At 33.5% G+C, this 18,120-nt stretch overlaps 4 protein-coding genes across 9 annotated transcripts; 1 reads left to right on the top strand and 3 right to left on the bottom strand.

Annotated features, from left to right (window-relative positions):
* Nucleotides 1-1,396: 1,396 nt before the first annotated feature.
* LOC111473284 (remorin) lies at nucleotides 1,397-5,092 on the bottom strand. Its single transcript, XM_023118832.1, has 6 exons — nucleotides 4,901-5,092; nucleotides 2,995-3,048; nucleotides 2,794-2,827; nucleotides 2,673-2,726; nucleotides 2,341-2,422; nucleotides 1,397-1,800 (listed from the first exon to the last, which is right to left on the bottom strand). Exons 1-6 carry the CDS (start codon nucleotides 5,004-5,006, stop codon nucleotides 1,606-1,608), a joined length of 525 nt encoding a protein of 174 aa, XP_022974600.1. The 5' UTR covers nucleotides 5,007-5,092; the 3' UTR covers nucleotides 1,397-1,605.
* A 2,021-nt stretch (nucleotides 5,093-7,113) lies between these two features.
* Nucleotides 7,114-8,303, bottom strand: LOC111473285 (actin-depolymerizing factor 7-like). Of its 3 annotated transcripts, none has more exons than XM_023118833.1 (3): nucleotides 8,203-8,303; nucleotides 7,557-7,822; nucleotides 7,114-7,423 (listed from the first exon to the last, which is right to left on the bottom strand). In XM_023118833.1, exons 1-3 carry the CDS (start codon nucleotides 8,239-8,241, stop codon nucleotides 7,273-7,275), a joined length of 456 nt encoding a protein of 151 aa, XP_022974601.1. In that variant the 5' UTR covers nucleotides 8,242-8,303; the 3' UTR covers nucleotides 7,114-7,272. The 3 variants fall into 3 exon arrangements, with proteins under 3 accessions (XP_022974601.1, XP_022974603.1, XP_022974602.1); XM_023118835.1 differs by having other exon boundaries at nucleotides 8,043-8,288; XM_023118834.1 differs by lacking the exon at nucleotides 8,203-8,303 and adding an exon at nucleotides 7,900-7,933.
* Nucleotides 8,304-10,145: 1,842 nt separating this feature from the next.
* On the bottom strand, nucleotides 10,146-11,563 carry LOC111473288. Its single transcript, XM_023118837.1, has 3 exons — nucleotides 11,406-11,563; nucleotides 11,239-11,300; nucleotides 10,146-10,502 (listed from the first exon to the last, which is right to left on the bottom strand). The coding sequence occupies exons 1-3, from the start codon at nucleotides 11,461-11,463 to the stop codon at nucleotides 10,377-10,379; spliced, it is 246 nt and encodes an 81-aa protein (XP_022974605.1). The 5' UTR covers nucleotides 11,464-11,563; the 3' UTR covers nucleotides 10,146-10,376.
* Nucleotides 11,564-12,081: 518 nt separating this feature from the next.
* Nucleotides 12,082-17,604, top strand: LOC111473287. Of its 4 annotated transcripts, none has more exons than XR_002715627.1 (3): nucleotides 12,082-12,280; nucleotides 13,639-13,703; nucleotides 13,802-13,813. XR_002715627.1 is itself a non-coding variant. In XM_023118836.1 (3 exons), exons 1-3 carry the CDS (start codon nucleotides 15,518-15,520, stop codon nucleotides 17,525-17,527), a joined length of 303 nt encoding a protein of 100 aa, XP_022974604.1. In that variant the 5' UTR covers nucleotides 15,325-15,517; the 3' UTR covers nucleotides 17,528-17,604. The 4 variants fall into 4 exon arrangements, 1 of the variants encoding a protein (XP_022974604.1); XM_023118836.1 differs by lacking the exons at nucleotides 12,082-12,280; nucleotides 13,639-13,703; nucleotides 13,802-13,813 and adding exons at nucleotides 15,325-15,761; nucleotides 15,919-15,973; nucleotides 17,524-17,604; XR_002715625.1 differs by lacking the exons at nucleotides 13,639-13,703; nucleotides 13,802-13,813 and adding an exon at nucleotides 17,524-17,590.
* Nucleotides 17,605-18,120: the final 516 nt, after the last annotated feature.

Below are 18,120 nucleotides of genomic sequence, written 5' to 3' on the forward strand. Positions count from 1 at the left end.
CCGGCCATGACTGCCAATGAACGAACGGAGCTCCGGCAATGGACGGCGGAAAGAAGTCTTGTGAGTGGAATTAATGAACGGGCGGGGGAGGAGGGGAAAGAGTGAAAGAGGAGTGCCTTCATCAAAAATGGCGGAATAGCTTAACTATGGTAGGGGGCGAATTGTGGGAATTTTTTTTTTTTTTAATAAAAATACCATTTTAACCCCTTCTATATTGGTGGTGATTATTTGTACGGCAACAGGAATAGTCTTTCAAATGTAGATTGGGTAATTTCATTCATAATTAATTTTTTTTTTAAATTGTTTCTGTCACACATCATATAAAATTAAAAAACAGATCCACCTTATCTTTTTTTCTTGAATTCAAACAAACAATAATATTAAAATTATAATAAACATTCAAATATATTAAATATTTTAACTTGTGGGACTCACACGGTGTTAGACGAACACAACTCTCCACAATGGTATGATATTGTCCACTCTAAGCATGAGCTCTAGTGGCTGTGCTTTAGGCTTTCCCAAAAAATCTCAAACCAATGGAGATAGTATGTTCTCATGGCTTAGCCCAAAACGCCTAAAACCAATAGAGATAGTTTATTTGATTATAAACCCATGATAATTCTCTAGATTATTAGCATGCTCTCATGGCTTTGCGGCCTTGAACCAATCGAGATAATATTCTTTGATTATAAATTCATGATATTCCCTAGATTATTAACATGCTCTCATGGCTTTGTTATGGCTTTGTTTTGGGCTTTTCCAAGAGGCCTCAAACCAATGAAGATAGTATTTTTTTATTATAAACTCATTGATCATTCTCTAGATTATTAGCATGCTCTCATGGCTTTGCTTTCTGCTTTCTCAAAAGACTTCAAACCAATGGAGATAATATTATTTGATTATAAACACATGATCATTTCTTAAATTAGCCAGTGGAGATAGTATTATTTGATTATAAACACATGATCATTTCCTAAATTAGCGGATATGGAACTTTCAATCATCCAACACACTGAACGCGTCAAAAAGTTACCAAAGATTTTTCAGGTTAATTAAACAAAGTTAGGAATGAAGATTACATATTTCACCCCCACTTTATTGATATATATAATATGTTAAAAATTATATATAATATGTTAAAAATTATGTTAGCAATATTGAAAATTGAAATTTTAGAAATTATGTTATAAGATTAGAAGAAAAAACTTGTAGCATAAAACCTAATTCTTATAAATTTTCAAAAAGTTATTGTAAAAATAAATAATTTTTTTTTTTGTGAGAATGAAAATGAAATAGTAGATGAGGAGGAAGACAAGAATCTTTAGTAGATATGAGGATTAAGAAATGGGAGGGTAAATTAGTAAATGGAATAATTAGCGAACAATTAACAGTGTAAATGGTATAATGCATGGAAATGAGCTTTTAAAGTTTACTATAGTTTTTGAAACACACAAACAAAACCCAAAACACCACTTTTATCTTACATTTTTTATAGAAACAAAACAAAATTCTTAAACACTACTAAGACGAACGTCCAAACATGAAAAGATTTACACGTAAAAACAGGAAAAATACACACAGGATTATTAATTCATCACGCTTTTAAAAACATCCCAAAAATTTCTTCGGGATGGTTCCGGTTGCTCGGAATTTGGCAGCCGTCTCCTCCGCCTTTAGCAGCTCCTCCGACCGTTGCGCTTCCACCATTGCCTTCTTTTCTTCTGCTTCTTTGTGAATGATGGCTACTTTGTTTTTCATTTTTTCTCCATATTCAGCCTTTTTCTTCTCCAATTGTTCCTGTTTTCTCAACCTTGTTATACAACAATTCCACACTTTCTCCTTGTCCACTTTTCTTTCTCAAATCAAATCCAGAAAATTTAGCTACCATTTATACTCTATTTTAAGAAAATGATTGAGATATTTTAAGAATAAAGGTCCCTATTTTAAGAAAAGATCCAGATATTTTAAGAAAAATATTAAGAGATCTTAGGAATAGATAAATACCCTCCACCCAAAGATCAAGATATTTTAGGGATAGATTCTATTGTAAATACTCTCCACCCTATCTAGGTTTTCATCCAAAAGAAATACAAAGTATAGAGTGCAATAATTTTTTTTATAGTGTTCTAATCTCTTTTCGATTAGTGTTAATAAAGAGTGCAGAGTGTTCTCCACAAAGAGATGTGTTCATCATCCCTCACCTCGTAAGTAAAATGTCCAATTGAAAATTATTGTTAAACCCGAGAATGGGAACAGGGATTAATAGTTACCTCAATTTTTTTCAACTTTGCTTCAAGATTGTTAAACCCGAGAATGGGAACAGGGATTAATAGTTACCTCAATTTTTTTCAACTTTGCTTCAAGGTTGGCTTTTTTGCTGTTCTCCCATGCAGAAACAGCAGAGAGCTTCTTCTGGGCCCTATTAAATTGTCAGACAAATATTTCAGTTCGTAAGTTCTTATCATGACATGAATACTGATGTGATACAGCAAAAAGTTGAATTTTAAGTTTGGAAATTAGAGGAATGAATGTTGGGAATCAGCTGATGTGATACAGCAAAAAGTTGAATTTTAAGTTTGGAAATTAGAGGAATGAATGTTGGGAATCAGAATCCAGCTCGCTCCCCTGTATCTAATAAGTAAATAGGACGAGTTCAATCAAAGCCTTACTTGTTCTCAGCCTTTGATTTTTCACTATCTTCCCAGGCCTTAATGAAGGAAAACCTTTTCTCCTTTTCTGTTCTCAGCCTTTGATTTTTCACTATCTTCCCAGGCCTTAATGAAGGAAAACCTTTTCTCCTTTTCAACCTCCGCAAGAGCGATATCTAAGACAATTGAGGATCAGGTCAGTTTGTGAACGATCAAATTGTTACCACAGCAAAGATAACATTCTTCAGGACAATCTTGTGTTTTCCGCACAAAGATCTTAAAATATTTTATAATTGTAAAACTAGAAGACTTAGATGGGATAAGATGCGTGCTATACGCTCACCCCTGTCAATTGATCCACCGGAGGCTTTCTTTGGTACAGAATCTTCTTTGGTTTCTGCCAAGATCCAACAGTAAAGCAATTATAAAAGCACCCAAAGATAGAGGTTTCAGGCTAATTAATGCAATAAACCAAGGTAACTGTATAATACAGTACAAAGCCATTAAACTAGAAGGAAAATCAAACAAGCTATAATACAAGATGGAAACAAAAGTTATCAAGGTGGGACAAAAGCAATGCTATATTAACTTTAGCAAGAAATTTGGATGAAAATAAATTGAAGTATACGCAGTATAAAGCAAACTGAGTGATGATTTTCAAATCACAGCCAAGATTCTAACTCTATCCATGGTGAGAGTTAGACCGATTGCCTGAACCCTGTCACCCCATCAATAGTTACCAAGGAAAGTAAACAGATGGCAAGTTAAAACCATAAGGCTGAACCCTGTCACCCCATCAATAGTTACCAAGGAAAGTAAACAGATGGCAAGTTAAAACCATAAGGTAGTATGTCGTTAAGATGCAACTTAAACAACTTTAATTTAAATTCTTGGCCAATTTTATCGGGTAAGAAGAATCAAATGACAGAAAGGACACGGAGATCATTCTTCAAGACGACGCTAGACAGCTGTGCTGCATTATTAGCATTAGCATCTTCAAAAGTATTGATAAAGACGAATGCCTTGATTCTACCTTACCCAACTGCTAATTACTAAACAATCAAATTAGAGAAAGCTATAACGTCAATTTGTAGTTTTTTTTTTAACAATGTCTTCCTTTACACCTATAAAGGAAACAATTAATAAAAAGCTAAAGCATAATCTTCAATTTGTCACTTTAAGCATATTGAAGAATAAATTAAGTGGCAGTTAAAACCAAAGAGTATCAGAAACGCCTATGGGCCCAGTACAGCATATGTCACTGATAACAAAACAAAGAGAGGAAAAATTATTCAAGAGGCACAAAAACTTATTTCTCTTCATCTCTGGAAATCCGGGAAAAGAGTGAAACGAGACTTTCCGTGAATAGTAAAAACTTATTTCTCTTCATCTCTGGAAATCCGGGAAAAGAGTGAAACGAGACTTTCCGTGAATAGTATTATGCTGGGATTGGGAATTAAGAAGTACTTAGGAAATAAAAGACCAAAATGGTACTAAACTACAAAAGAAAGATAAAAATATCGATTCAATCCGAACCTAACTTATTGGATAAATACCAAATGCAACCCTAAACATTGATGTTTTCGCGTAATTGTTGAACTTTGAAAAAGAAGAGTGAAACGTTCCGCATGTTAATGAAGAGGAAAATATTCTCCCATACGAATAGAATTAAAAGAACTTCGACAAATATGAAGGCGATGGATTTACATTTGACTTTCTCCAACAATGCAATACTAACATCAAAAAGAATTCATTACTGTAATATGGAGTTCATCATTTCAATTGGATCTAAATGCAATACTAACATCAAAAAGAATTCATTACTGTAATATGGAGTTCATCATTTCAATTGGATCTAGCAAATTTTCACGCATCGGCATCACTCCCAATCAAATTTGTACAGATTCTATTCTTCGACTAGATCCATTTCTCGACGACCAAACAGAGTGCGAAAAGTATAACAAGACGAAGGCCTGAATTCCTAATAGATCCATTTCTCGACGACCAAACAGAGTGCGAAAAGTATAACAAGACGAAGGCCTGAATTCCTAATCTATGCACAGTACGCGCTCGATGAAGAAAAAAGCACACAACAATTCGCCTATAATTCAAGCACTCCAACACTTCATATCGTGATAAATCAAGGTAAGAAATGAGACAGAAATGAACAAATCGATATCGTCGCAATCGCAAGCAACAAGCAAAGCACAACAACGAACAGATAACATAGAGGAAGAAAGAGAGATTACTATTCGAGACTGGCACTGGAACCAAGGCTTTTTCCTTATCCTCAACTGACGCCGGCGGCGGCACTGAAGCGGGAGAGGAATCTGAATTTTCTGGCGCCGCAACCATCGTTCTCAGAATTCGGAGCAAAAATGATTAGAAATGAAAAATCTCCAAAAAATTTCACCAACGATTATCGCTATCCTCGTGGGCCTTTACATATATATATATGAAAAATCTCCAAAAAATTTCACCAACGATTATCGCTATCCTCGTGGGCCTTTACATATATATATACTCAGAGGTCGGAGAGCTCATCAAAAAACGGTGGTGGTGTAAGCCTTACAACTGACAGTGAGATTTGCATGTGAGGTCCATGGTTTTTGACGCAGTGCTGATCTGTCAGCCGTTGATTTGATTGACTAGTAAGTGACTGTGGTCAAAATCTGATCTGACGGTTAGTGTTTGCGGGTAATTTTGGCGATCCGTTGGAATCGACTACGCGTTTTAATCGTAGCTTATTGACAGCTAAAAAGCGTTAATCAATGGGATTTTGCCACGTCAGTCAGATACGATATGGAGATGTCGGCAAGGTGAAACGTCGACGTTTTAGATAGAATTAGATGCAATTGCTTTATTTATAATGATCGTGGTCGACCCGACAACGTGGGCCCATTTAATAATTTTTTTTTTTTTTTTTTTTTTTTTATGTTTTTGACCAAAATATCTGCCGGAAAATATTAATTTTTTAAAAAATTTTGTATTTATTTCATCTTTAATTTTTTTAAATGCCTGATTTATATATTTATTTTTATTCAGTCTTTTGATGTTAAAAAATGTTGGATCTATTCGAGTTTTTTAAAAAAATTATAAATTTAATCCACACAAAATTAAAAATAATAATTTTATTAGATATAAAATTTAATTTAAGAAAACTCCATAATTAGACACAAATATAAAAGTATATGGACTAAACTTATAATTTATGCTATTTTTTTATTAAATAACGCGACTTATATATCACTTAGTCACCTACCTTTCATACAAACAAAAAAAAAAAAAATTAACTTGTGATCTACGAAAGAATTGATCGGGAATTCATTGAAAGTATTCAAATAGGATTTCATTGAAAACGTTGAAACTTGACGACTGAAGAATGTAAAGATTGGGTAAAGCTAACGACATGTATCATTGATCGGGAAATTTTTGATCCGGAAAGTAAGCTAACGACCGAAGGAAAGTAAGGTTTTGATCCGGAAATTTTTCTATCATTCATGTATCATTGATCGGTAGGGGGATTTTCATCTCTTGTCCATTCTTTCCAGTCTTTTCGTTTCCGTACTATAAAAATTCGAAATAGAAAATCTATATCCAAGAAAAACCATTGGAATAATAGTATCCATTGTTATTTGATTTGATACATTGTGGTCAGTAACATTGTTGAATTAGTACGGAAAGAGAGGGATTCGAACCCTCGGTAAACAAAAGCCTACATGTCGTGCGCTTAAATGGAGCTTGTGCAAGGTATGTTAGTGACCGACTACAAGCTCATTTACTATAAGGTCTTTCACTGATATACCTTATTAATAAAACAAAAGGTACATCAGAGATTGATTAAAAGCTCGTTTACTACAAGGTCTATCACCGATATAATGTATCAATAATTAAAAAAATATATATCATAAATGAAGGCATATTTATTTACTGTAAGGTTTATTATTATATACCGTGACAATACAAAAATCGGGTTAAAATGAGGGTGAAATAGGAATAATCAAAATATTAAATTGCAATGGTTTTTTTAAATTTAATATATAAATATATTTTTATTATTTATAATGTGAAAATATAATGTACGGTCCAAAATTTTAAAAGAATAGAAAAAAAAAAAGAAATGCATAGCTGGATTAAAATTTTATTTTTTGGATTCTCAAAATAATATAAATATTAATCCAGCTATGCATTTCCATTTTTTTTTTCTATTAAATATAAATGTTAATAATATTTGATATTATTGGTTAATTTATTATAAAAATAATAAATAATTAATAATATATGATTATAACTCAACTAGTATAAAATATGTATTATTGATCCAGAGGTCGAGGTTAAACGAAGAAAAAAATAATTTCTTAAATTTTAAATTTTATGGGTATGAATATCTAATAAATTGTAAATTTTTTAATTAAAAAATTAGGAAGTAAGTTTATTAAATTTAATATAAAAATTCATAAATAAATGACACGTGTCAATATGAGAATTGACCCAAAAGAAAAGGAAAACTAATGACTTTTGACAAATAAGGAGAGTGGGGTAAAACTGTAAGGTAAAAAATAATGTTTGGTTGCAGTAAAAAAAAAAAATTATTTTTTTTTACTTTTGTTTGTGGGGGAATTCAGATAGCTCTTGCTTTAATGATATCAATGCTCATCTCACTGGGATCTGTTGCCTGTAACTCAACTTGAATTCCATCCAATTCTCTCTTGAATCTATCCCTCGAGCTCGCATACAACATTTTACTTCTTATTCTCGACGAGTCGGGTGACCTACATAAACAAATTATAAAAGTTTTAAGGAAAAAAAAAAAGGTTCGTAAGTTAGTAAATCAATCTAAAAGTTCACATCAAGACGATCTAATTTAGTGATTTAAATAGTATGATAAATATGTGGGGATAATACCAGGCAATAAAGAAGATCTTGCTCTTTTGACAATTCTCGTCGGTTGTGAAGTCGAAATCATAGACAGCGTAACGACATTCATTAGCAGGGATGGCTGCGAGGAAGTTGTTGTAGGTTTCATCGTGACCACCGACTCTCTCGACCATCACCTGCTGGATATTCTCATCGATCTTGAACACGATGAACCTGAACTTTCTTTTGGCTTTAAGATCCAGAAACTTTAGCTTGCAGTCGTCGTGAACTGCCATGCCTGATGCTGAATTTGCCTATCAAAAAATGCAAAACACATGTGAAAATACAATTATTAAGAAGAAATCAAATAAAGAACGAGTTTGAAACATACCATAATGTCAGAGATTTGTGGGTTTGTTGTTTTTTTTTTTTTTTTTTTTTTTTTTTTTTTTTTTTTTTGATCGAGAGGAGGATCGTTNTGAAGGAGGAAATGAAGAGTTATTTTATTTTGGGTATCCCAAATTGTGTCCTTACTTAGCCTTTGTGTTGTGTGTGACCAGCATTGTAAGGGACATGTCCTCCACGTAAAAGGGGTGTGATTTAGGTGCTCTTAATGTTGTTCTATATTTGGTCAATGTTGGGATTTTATTTATTTTGACCATGTCTTCTTCCCTTTGTTTGGTTGGCCACATACCTCGCTGCTTCTGTTGCACAATAGCCCCTCCCAGAACATGTCTTTAATCTGCACCTTAAAAAGAGGGGGAGATAGAGGAAAATAAATAAAATTGAGGGGCTTAGCCTGAAATAAAAAAAAATAATAATAATGTGATAATACCATGATTAAAAAATATTCTTACCGTCGCTATAAGGATGAAAATACATATATATTTTTCTTTAAGGTAATTTTTTTTTTTTTTTTTTTTTTTTTTTTTTTTTTTTTTTTTTTTTTTTTTTTTTTTTTTTTTTTTTTTTTTTTTTTTTNTATTTTTAAAATTTTAAAAATGTTTAAGAGTATTAGGATATTTTTGAAACAAATTATTATCAATTTCCATCTCTTTCCCATCCATTATTTGGTATTGGGATATTTTTGAACTTTTTTTCAAGTTTAAGGATGAACCTAATAAATTTAATAGTGCACGAAATCATCGTAGAGAATAGCACGGTTGAAGTGATCAAATCAATAAATTTGAGAGTGGAACTCAATCTCAAATACGGGAGATGAACACAAGAATTCACGTCAACTTGAGTATAACTCAATTAATTAAGACTCTACCAGACATGTTAAAGAGTTAGAATACTACTCCTGACCTCTTAAAAAGAAAAATAAAAAAATAACACGAGCCAACATAAATCATAAATCCTTCGAATAAATTACTTCAATTTTTTTTTTATCACAAAATAACACGAGCCAACATAAATCATAAATCCTTCGAATAAATTACTTCAATTTTTTTTTTATCACTCAATCAATGCATTACTTCAGTGCAAGTAGTGCAATGATTTCACTGGGTTTTCTTCAAATGTGGAAGCCGTAAGAATCTGCAAATGCAGCTATTACCAATATCCAGTTCAAGTTGAAAAACACTAATCCATTGTAATTCTAAAAATGTATTCAAGTTAGAACATAGTACACATGAAGAAATAATTCAATCCAGTTGGTAAAAGATGGGTTTACTTTTTGTTTGAACACCCAAGAAAGAAAGAAAGAAAGAAAGATTCCACTGGATAGGATCATCCTTTTGTAATTTCATTTCATCAATGAATGGTTTGTTTCCTATAAAAAGAAAGAAAGAGAGACTCTTGACAGAGAAAACAAGCTCCCCAGTTCAACTAACTGATGGAATATTCTCTATTCCAGCCTTTTCCATTAGATAATTAAGGAGATTTTCTACAATATCTACCTTATTGCCAAGGACGAGATTGCAAGTGATATGTGGAAATCATTACAAGAGGAGTAAGATTCGGAATACCTTGTTGATCGAATGTGTCTCAAAGGCAAGAACATTGTTTAAGATTCGAATCACTCCATAAGCAAGATCGATCATGTCTAGCTTGAATGATTCTTGTTGATCAAATATCTCAACGCAAGAACACTTGTTTGAGATTCGAATCACTCCACAAGCAAGATTGATCATGTCGAGCTTGAATGATTCTACATGCAACCTAAACTACATAGAATTGCAAAGAAACTTAGTATTGGCAAAAGAAACCACAAATGCTCATTTTACTATATTTTCAATTCTGCTTACAAATACAACATAAATGTCTTTATAGTTTAAAATGAAACTATCAAAGGCATAGAGTTGTAACATTCATACTTTACGGTCATAATTAACCATGATATAAATGTAACCTAAAGTAAATAAAATGTCTTAAAATACATTAATGAAATACAATAACGCTTTTGATAATTTTAACAACATTTTCTTCGCATCTTCATTGAAATATATTGTATGATTGATGTCTCTTAGTTCAAATCATCAAATCATCAAGTTCATCAAGTTAACCGGAGGATGAAGCAACAATCAATTCCAAGGAATATGGATTTTTCAACAAGGAGAAACTGGCCGAACAAAAATTGAGCGTTCAAGGGAAGATTTTCAAGATTGAAACATCCAACTTACAAGAACAAAGGGGTGGCTTCATAACCCATTTCAAATATGAAATTACTCCACATAGTATATCAATATAAACATCCTCAATCTATCAGATTCGAATTCGGGCAATCAAGAGATCAGAAATCAAGAGAGAAGGCAAGTGGAAGATCAAAGTTTACTAGAAATTAAGAACTTTCTTTCTGTTACAGATCACAAGAAATAAATATATCCATTCATCAATCCAGGTCCCTAAAAATATACACATCAAACCTCATTTATCAAGTTCCATTGCCTGGGCTGCTTTTGCTTTTGCCGCTGCAGTCAACTTAGTCTTCACTTTTTTCTTCCCAACTTGAAACCCAGCTCCACCCTTCTTTTTCTTTCCACTACCATCAACCTATGCACATAATTAAACGAAAACAATGAGACTTTCGAATGGTATTAACATACACGGACGTGTTCAGAAAAGGCAAACGAAATTTGATATTCGTCCACAGTTGGCCAATTGCTCAAAAAATCACACAGTGGGAAGACAGATTCATATCTCTTACTACCACCAACAGAGTGATCTATTCTTGGAGCAGAAACTATTTGCTTAGCTTTAGCTCCACCCCAAGGTATCATTTCTAATATATCTGTGGGGCAAGCTCGAAAACTGAAAAAACATAAACAAGTTCTGCCTTCCCTCTCCATCTATCCAAGGGGTGGAAGAGTAGAGGCCTTTGCTTAGCTTTAGCTCCGCCCCAAGGTATCATTTCTAATATATCTGTGAGGCAAGCTTGGACACCGGAAAAACCTAAACAAGTTCCGCCTTCCCTCTCTATCTATCCAAGAGATGGAAGAGCAGAGGCCTTTGGTGTCCTCTCCAGTCTACTGGGGCCTCACAGTCACTGGCCATTATACTTTTCTCTCCATTATTCATCCTAACGAACGCATCTCTCGAGAGTTTTGTGATCATGATGTGTGAAAACTAGAACATTACTCGTACGATCAAATTTCCAAATTACCAAGTGAAAATCAAAACAGAGACAATAATCCATCTCTCTCCATAACTCTCAATTTCTTTTTTAAATCAGCAAAACAGAAAATTCCACTTTTCTCGATTCAATACAGAGATAAAGAGAGAGCGATACCTTCATCTTATTCTTCTTTGCTTGGAGCTTTTTCGCGGCCTTTTCTTTTTCTTGTTTCTCCCCTAATCAATCCGCCCGTGGAAAAACATTAGCATAAGAACCACGAAAAAGTGAATCAATTGGAACAAACAAATGATTTGAGCAATTAATTTAACATTAAAAGTTACTTCGAAGGTCGAATTCATGTTGATTCTTCCTGCGCGAAAGATTATTTTTCTTCGACATTTTGTTGCGCCCGGCCGCCGGAAATCTCCTCGATTTGCCGCAGGTCAACGTTCTCTTAAACCCTAACCCGATATTTACTCAGCAACTGCACTGAGGTATTCTTATACCAAACCGGGTTGGCCCATGCTGTTTTTTCCTCTCTCTCTCCCTTTTTTTTTTTTTTTTTCCCTCTCTCCAAAATTATATATAAAAAAATCACTTATTAATTTTTAATGTTACTCGAAATAAATTATTTAAATAAACATAAATTTTTATTAACTTATTTTTCTATGAACTTATTTAAATTTTTAGTACAATAATGAGAATTAAATTGTGAAATTGAATTTTTTAAATAATAAATACCAAATTTAGAAAATATACTATTTGATACAGTTACCAATATTTTATTTGAATTTGTGTTTAGCTTTAAAATTTTATTTTTATTAAAAATTTAAAATTATGCCATTTTGCAATGAATATTTCATTAAAATCAATTTAAAATTATCTAAATAAAATAATTGTTCACTCAAAATTCTATTATATGAATGAGAAGATTTTGAGTTTTTTTTTTTTTTTTTTTTTTTTTTTTTTTTTTTTTTTTTTTTTTTNAAATAAAAATGAGAACATTTTCAGTGGTTTCTCGGAATCCAAACACACATTTGTTTTTTCGTTCGAGCGGATAACTTCGAAATTGAGAGGTTGAAGCGATTGAGGGAACAGAAATGATGAATCCACGAACAGGCAAGTTGCTGAGAAGAACAGCTTGGTGGCCACCGTCGCTGCTTCATATTTTCTCATAACCGCTAAGTATGGTCCTCAATTCAATTTTCTCGATTCTGTGAGTCCTTCGATCATCTCTCCCTGAAATTTTTTATTATCTGCTTCGTCGCTAAGAAAATCGTAGGAGAAAGCAGTAGGATCTTGGATTTTAAGTTGGCTAGTTTCTAAGTTGATTGTGTTTTACGTTTTAGTAGTCCAGGGATTGTTATCGTGCAATATAACACGGATTTGTTATCGCATTGAATTTTTTGTGTTTCACTAATGTGATTTTGTTTCTCTATTATAGATTCCTTTATCTAGTGATTGATTGAGTTCATCTTATCAGCATTCTTCTCTGGCTGAAAATGAATTGAAAGAAATCTGATTGAGTTCATCTAGTTAATCGATTTCATGTTTTTGTAAGCAAGTTGTACTAGATTAGTTCAAGTTTTGTGGCACTTCGATTTCAATCGTATTTCACTGTCAGTTATCGTTCTTAATTTTTTTTTACCATCTAATCTAAGTCATTGTATATTTCGTCTTTTACTTGATTTTAGTGTGCAGAACTTAGGTTTTCTACATTCATTATCAGTCTGTGTTTAAGTTATGAAATTAGCATTGATTGTGGTGTAAATTTGACGATCTGTAGTTTGTGGATTCATATTGATTTTGTTTAATCATTGTTATTTGTTCTTGTTGTTGGATGATTTAAAGAATGATCATGAGTTTATATTCATGAAATACTATCTCCATTGGCATGAAGCTTTTTGAGAAGCCCAAAATAAAGCCATGAGAGCTTATGCTTAAAGTGGACAATATCATATCATTGTGGAGAGTCGTGTTCATCTAATATGGTATTAGAGTCATGTCCTAAACTTAGTCGTGCCAATAGATTGGTAAATCCTCAAATGTCGAACAAAGGACTCCAAAAGAAAAAGGAGTCGAGCTTCGATTAAGGGGAGGCGTACTTTGTTTGAGGGGAGGTGTTGGATGATGAAAGTCCCACATCGACTAATTTAGGGAATGATCATACCATTGTGGAGAATCGTGTTCATCTAACACTTGTGTTTCAATCTTTTTGTCAACGCTTTCAATGAAATTTAAGTCTTGCTAGATTTGTTTGTCGCTCATAATCTCTTGCTATTGCAGTGAGATATGAGAGGCAGGGGTAATTAGTGTAGTTTCCATTTCTATACAGCTAGAAGCAAGAAGGTTTAGCATTTAGCCAATGAATAATATTGGTTTAAGTGACAAGTTAACATAGTCGTACTTTTACATTATAGAAATTTCAATTTAGTCATCTACCGGTTCTTATATGCTTGATTGGTGTTTGATCAAATTTCCAACTTCATAGAACATGTTCATATTATTTTGAATTCTTATGGTATAATTTGGGAGGGTGGATAAAAAACTACTAAGGGTTACATATTTGGATAGAATAATCAATACCAAGAACGTCGGCGAGAGAAGCTCGGCTCCAATGGTGTCGAGGACGATCCATTGTAAGTAGACTTGAGGATTTAGTTACCTTTTTATGTATATATATATATATATATATATCGAGTTTGCAGTCTTTGCTTATACGTTTCTTAAAGCTTAGGTTAAGATAAAGCATGAGTAGAGCTTCTGGAGGAGTTGAATAGTGCAGTTTGTTAGATGCTGAGACGTTTAATGAATTGGGTATTACCAAATTCATTTAGTAAATTAATTTCAGAGCTTCGAATGAAAGTATAGGGAGTGCTTAGTGAGAGAGATGATCTGATTTGGGAGTTTTAATCAAATTTGAATATCTCCTTAGCTGCTGGTGCACCCTTAGCAGAAGTTAAGAGTGAAACTTTAGAACACTTATTTTTCTGAATATAATTTTTCTCTACACATATTTGGAATTCAATGGTGCTTCCCAAGAACAATCAAGTAGACTCTTTTCGATTTTTGTGCAGGAATACTTCTGAAGGAAAGAAGAAATTTCTTTCTAACAATGTTTTCTTTTATGAAAAGCTTTCTTCTTCAGATTAAATTTTGTTAGTACCATAATTGTGTGAGAGTGGGGATTGAACCATTGATCTGATTTATGAGATAGTAATTGGTACCTTATTGATTGAGGTATTCTCGACTTAACGAAAGTATAAAATTGTAGTTGTAGTCATTCTTAGTGTCAAATGGAGTAGGTTTTTTAAACCTCCTTGGCATGTATGGAGATGATTTATCCTTGTAATTGTGCGACACTCACTTCCCAACAAGAAGTAAGTTAAGTTAATTTATTCTTGCGTTGCCTACGGCCAAACGATGTATGCTCGAGTCTCTAACCCTGGTTCAAGAAGAAAGTTTTAGAAAAGGGGCAGAGAAATTTCGAAAAAGAGTTTTGAAAGCAAGATTTGAGAGATTGAAATTTGTATTATATGTGATGCAAGCAAAAAGACAACAACAACGACTTACAACATATAACTATTGGGTAGGGGTTCGTATGGGTAGTGGATCTGAATATGAAAGGAAGGAAATCTTGGCCAAAAGGGAAGACATTTACAAAGTTTTTCAATGTTTTCTTAAAGATATGGGGTAGATATGACCTTCATACTCATAAGGGAAGGTGTTGATGTCATAATTTCTTAGTTATATTTACACTAACTCATGTTTTTTTTTTTTTTTTTTTTTTTTTTTTTTTTTTTTTTTNAAAGATGGATTCCTTCATCCGTTCATGTTTTCGTCATTTTAGGATGAAGTTCATGAGTTGGATGATTAAAATTGTATAAATTATCGAGAGACTATAATTAAAAATGAGTTTGAAATGATTTTCAAAACAGTAACAAATTTGTATTTAAATTACCTTTATATATATATATATATATTTTAAAGAAACTAAAGGCGAATAATTTTTCAAAAAAAAAATAAAATAAATGATAAAAAGTTAGAATATAGAATATAGTTTAATTGGTTTAGGGAAGCTAGAATATAGTTTTAGACATTTAAATGGAATAATGAATATGCAAAATTAAAAAAAAAATATATTAAAATAACTGTGGGCTGGGCTTAAGATAGGCCGACTAGGCCCAATGGGTCATGTTCAAGCTTCATCATTTATAGGCTTGGCGGGTGCCCAATCAAGCTTTAAGACCCGCCTGGTCGGCTCGGGCTGCACGCCCTCTCTCTCTCTCTCTTCTCTTGCAGTCGATTTCACACGTTGAACATTCAAATTTCGAAATCCATTGCCCTCCGAAATCCCAAGATTCGCATTCGTTTCGAACACACAACTGAATTTCGTTGCTCTGAACTTCCAATCCTATTTCTGTAGAAACTGGCTGTGGATGTAAACTGAAACATGTCCTTCGACAAACCCGGTGAAGACACCGGGGTTTCTGGATTTGAATCCGAAGAAATGGAGCCCGATTCTGAGCATGAGGAGCTCGAGCTTGAAGTAAACCAAATGGCTCAGAGGATTCTTCACTACAGATCCACTCTCTCTGCTCAACTAAAGTCCTCCTTCATTTCGTTACTCGAGTCCGCGAGGCCTGTTGCCTTCGGAGCCTCGGAGCCGGGAATATCTGTTCCTCCGAACCATGAAGGTGGGTTGTGTTTTCTTTCTTTCTCCGAACTTGTAGATTTGAATATCTGTTCCTCCGAACCATGAAGGTGGGTTGTGTTTTCTTTCTTTCTCCGAACTTGTAGATTTTCTCTGTGAAAATGAATTGAAAGAAATCTGAAATTATGCTGTTCTATTAGGTATATGCTTCTTTGAAGTGAATGAGTTTGCTGTTTGGGAATTCTGTGCCAAGGGGTTGGTTTCTAAACGCTTTTTGATTTGAAGTGAATGAGTTTGCTGTTTGGGAATTCTGTGCCAAGGGGTTGGTTTCTAAACGCTTTTTGAAGTGTTTAATTAGGGCGAATGGAATACAATTAGTTCTAATTTTTTTGATCTGGAATTGCTACCTGTTCTTCTCACTGATTTGATTTGCAATTCTGGTTCAGGATGGGGGGATTAAGTTCAAATACTCCTATTTTGTTGGCTTTTGAGCTAAATTTATGTATCCAACGGCAGTTTTTGAGCATGCCTTTCTGGAGCATTCAGCTTAAGATGTAGAATGACTATTTTAGGACTAGTGAACTGTAGTGAACTGTTTCAGTGTGCAATATTTTTTAAGTACTTAGAAAGTCATTTCAATTGGGTCTTTCATTTATCGATTTCATCGTATATGAGAAGCTCGTTGATATAATTATATTTCATTCAATTGGGTCTTTCATTTATCGATTTCATCGTATATGAGAAGCTCGTTGATATAATTATATTTCATTTTTTTGTTCAGTTTTTCTTGTTCTTTTCCTGTAGTGTTCCAAACTGTATTTCTGTTTCATTTCCTTCTGTCTTGTCCTTCTGTTGGTTGCAGTTTTTAAAATTGTTGACAATTGCAAAAAAATTGTTTTCCTTCTGTCTTGTCCTTCTGTTGGTTGCAGTTTTTAAAATTGTTGACAATTGCAAAAAAATTGTTGATTGTGATGATACTTCAATGTGTTACGTTTACAATCTATGTTTCAAGTGAGTTTAGTAAGGCTGCTCATCACTACTTGTGGATCTTTTTGGCCAATTCTGAAAATTACACAAAGTGTTTCACTAGGTAGGTTGTTCTTGCTGTTTCGGGGTGAGTGTATCGACTTTAGTAGTTATTCCTTTCGGTAGCAAATATTCTAATGCAGCTATTGTATCACAATTTGAAAAACAAAGTCAAAGTTCTTACTCTAAGCTAACGAATTTCGGCTGTCCTATGATAGCTCCGAGTCAGAGAATTCTAGGACTTTTCAAGACAAGGATTTAGCCAGATGGTTAGCTTTTTCGTGTACCCTTAATCTTATTATTTTTGTGACTCTAGTGCCTCTTGTATTTATGTTGATCGAGGTCCTTTTTTTCGTGAAATAGCTTTTAGCTTTTAGGGTGGATTGCTCATTCCCCTGCTTTTGTGTTCCTTTTGATTCTCTATTTCAATGGTCTGCAGAAGTCTTTATGCCATCTCTACTTTAGTTATATTATATTTATGGTTCGTGAGCGCTTCGATAATTCGTGCATGTTCTGATTGATTACGCCAACCTACGATCTTTTTCAAAAAGCAAATATTAACCTTTTGGACTCGCATGTTCTGATTGATTACGCCAACCTACGATCTTTTTCAAAAAGCAAATATTAACCTTTTGGACTCGATCGTGAGTTTACTCCGAGGATGTACTTGTGTGACAATGTTAGTGTGTCTGGTGGTAATGAAGAGTTATTCTGATGATACATATAGGATTTATATACTCAGCTGTACGGTCTGACTGACAAATCATTTTGTTATGCAGATGATGAACAACAAATCACAAGAGGTGAAGGAACGGTCCTTCATGACGAGGGTTTAGAAACAGAAAAGAAGATACAATTGCTCAAAGATAAGTGAAGGAACGGTCCTTCATGACGAGGGTTTAGAAACAGAAAAGAAGATACAATTGCTCAAAGATAAAATATCAAGTAATATCTCTATGATTCCTGCAGTTCTGAAGAGGATGAAGGACTGTATTTCAACTATTGACAATTTGGATTCTTATAATGGGTCCATTCATCCTGCATTCAAAAGGAGAAAAGCTAGCTGAATTTCACTACTGGTATGCCTACTAGTTACTTTTGTGGCAAATTACTTTACAAGGGGATCTTGAGTGCAATACAATTATTTAGTTAGAGGTGTACCCGCCGCGCTTACTGACTCTTTATCCCGACCCAACTAGCTCTAACTCCAATTCTTCCCTTTATATTCTTCGGTAAGTGGACCGAGGAAGCATGGGAGATATCTGCTTTTGACTGATAAAAAACATCTCGCCTTACATCGTGTTGGTGTGAAAGTAGTTTATTTCTTTACAATTGCAATGCTGATATGTAACATAACATATTGTGTATAACGTTAT

Source organism: Cucurbita maxima, unplaced genomic scaffold, assembly GCF_002738345.1.
Source record: "Cucurbita maxima cultivar Rimu unplaced genomic scaffold, Cmax_1.0 Cma_Scf00113, whole genome shotgun sequence".
In the NCBI taxonomy this organism is placed as follows: Eukaryota; Viridiplantae; Streptophyta; class Magnoliopsida; order Cucurbitales; family Cucurbitaceae; genus Cucurbita; species Cucurbita maxima.

Excerpts from the sequence above, each read along its gene's own strand:
- LOC111473284 (XM_023118832.1), bottom strand. The coding sequence starts at position 5,006 with ATGGTTGCGGCGCCAGAAAATTCAGATTCCTCTCCCGCTTCAGTGCCG. Across the intron at positions 3,049-4,900 it reads TCCAGTGCCAGTCTCGAATA|AAACCAAAGAAGATTCTGTA; the intron begins GTAATCTCTCTT and ends GGATCTTGGCAG. Across the intron at positions 2,727-2,793 it reads GAGGTTGAAAAGGAGAAAAG|GTTTTCCTTCATTAAGGCCT; the intron begins GTTTTCCTTCAT and ends AAAGGAGAAAAG.
- LOC111473285 (XM_023118833.1), bottom strand. The coding sequence starts at position 8,241 with ATGTTCTGGGAGGGGCTATTGTGCAACAGAAGCAGCGAG. Across the intron at positions 7,823-8,202 it reads TGTGCAACAGAAGCAGCGAG|GCAAATTCAGCATCAGGCAT; the intron begins GTATGTGGCCAA and ends ATTTTTTGATAG. Across the intron at positions 7,424-7,556 it reads AAGATCTTCTTTATTGCCTG|GTCACCCGACTCGTCGAGAA; the intron begins GTATTATCCCCA and ends TTGTTTATGTAG.
- LOC111473288 (XM_023118837.1), bottom strand. The coding sequence starts at position 11,463 with ATGTCGAAGAAAAATAATCTTTCGCGCAGGAAGAATCAACATGAATTC. Across the intron at positions 11,301-11,405 it reads ACATGAATTCGACCTTCGAA|GGGAGAAACAAGAAAAAGAA; the intron begins GTAACTTTTAAT and ends CGGATTGATTAG. Across the intron at positions 10,503-11,238 it reads CAAAGAAGAATAAGATGAAG|GTTGATGGTAGTGGAAAGAA; the intron begins GTATCGCTCTCT and ends TTATGTGCATAG.
- LOC111473287 (XM_023118836.1), top strand. The coding sequence starts at position 15,518 with ATGTCCTTCGACAAACCCGGTGAAGACACCGGGGTTTCTGGATTTGAA. Across the intron at positions 15,762-15,918 it reads TGTTCCTCCGAACCATGAAG|GTATATGCTTCTTTGAAGTG; the intron begins GTGGGTTGTGTT and ends CTGTTCTATTAG.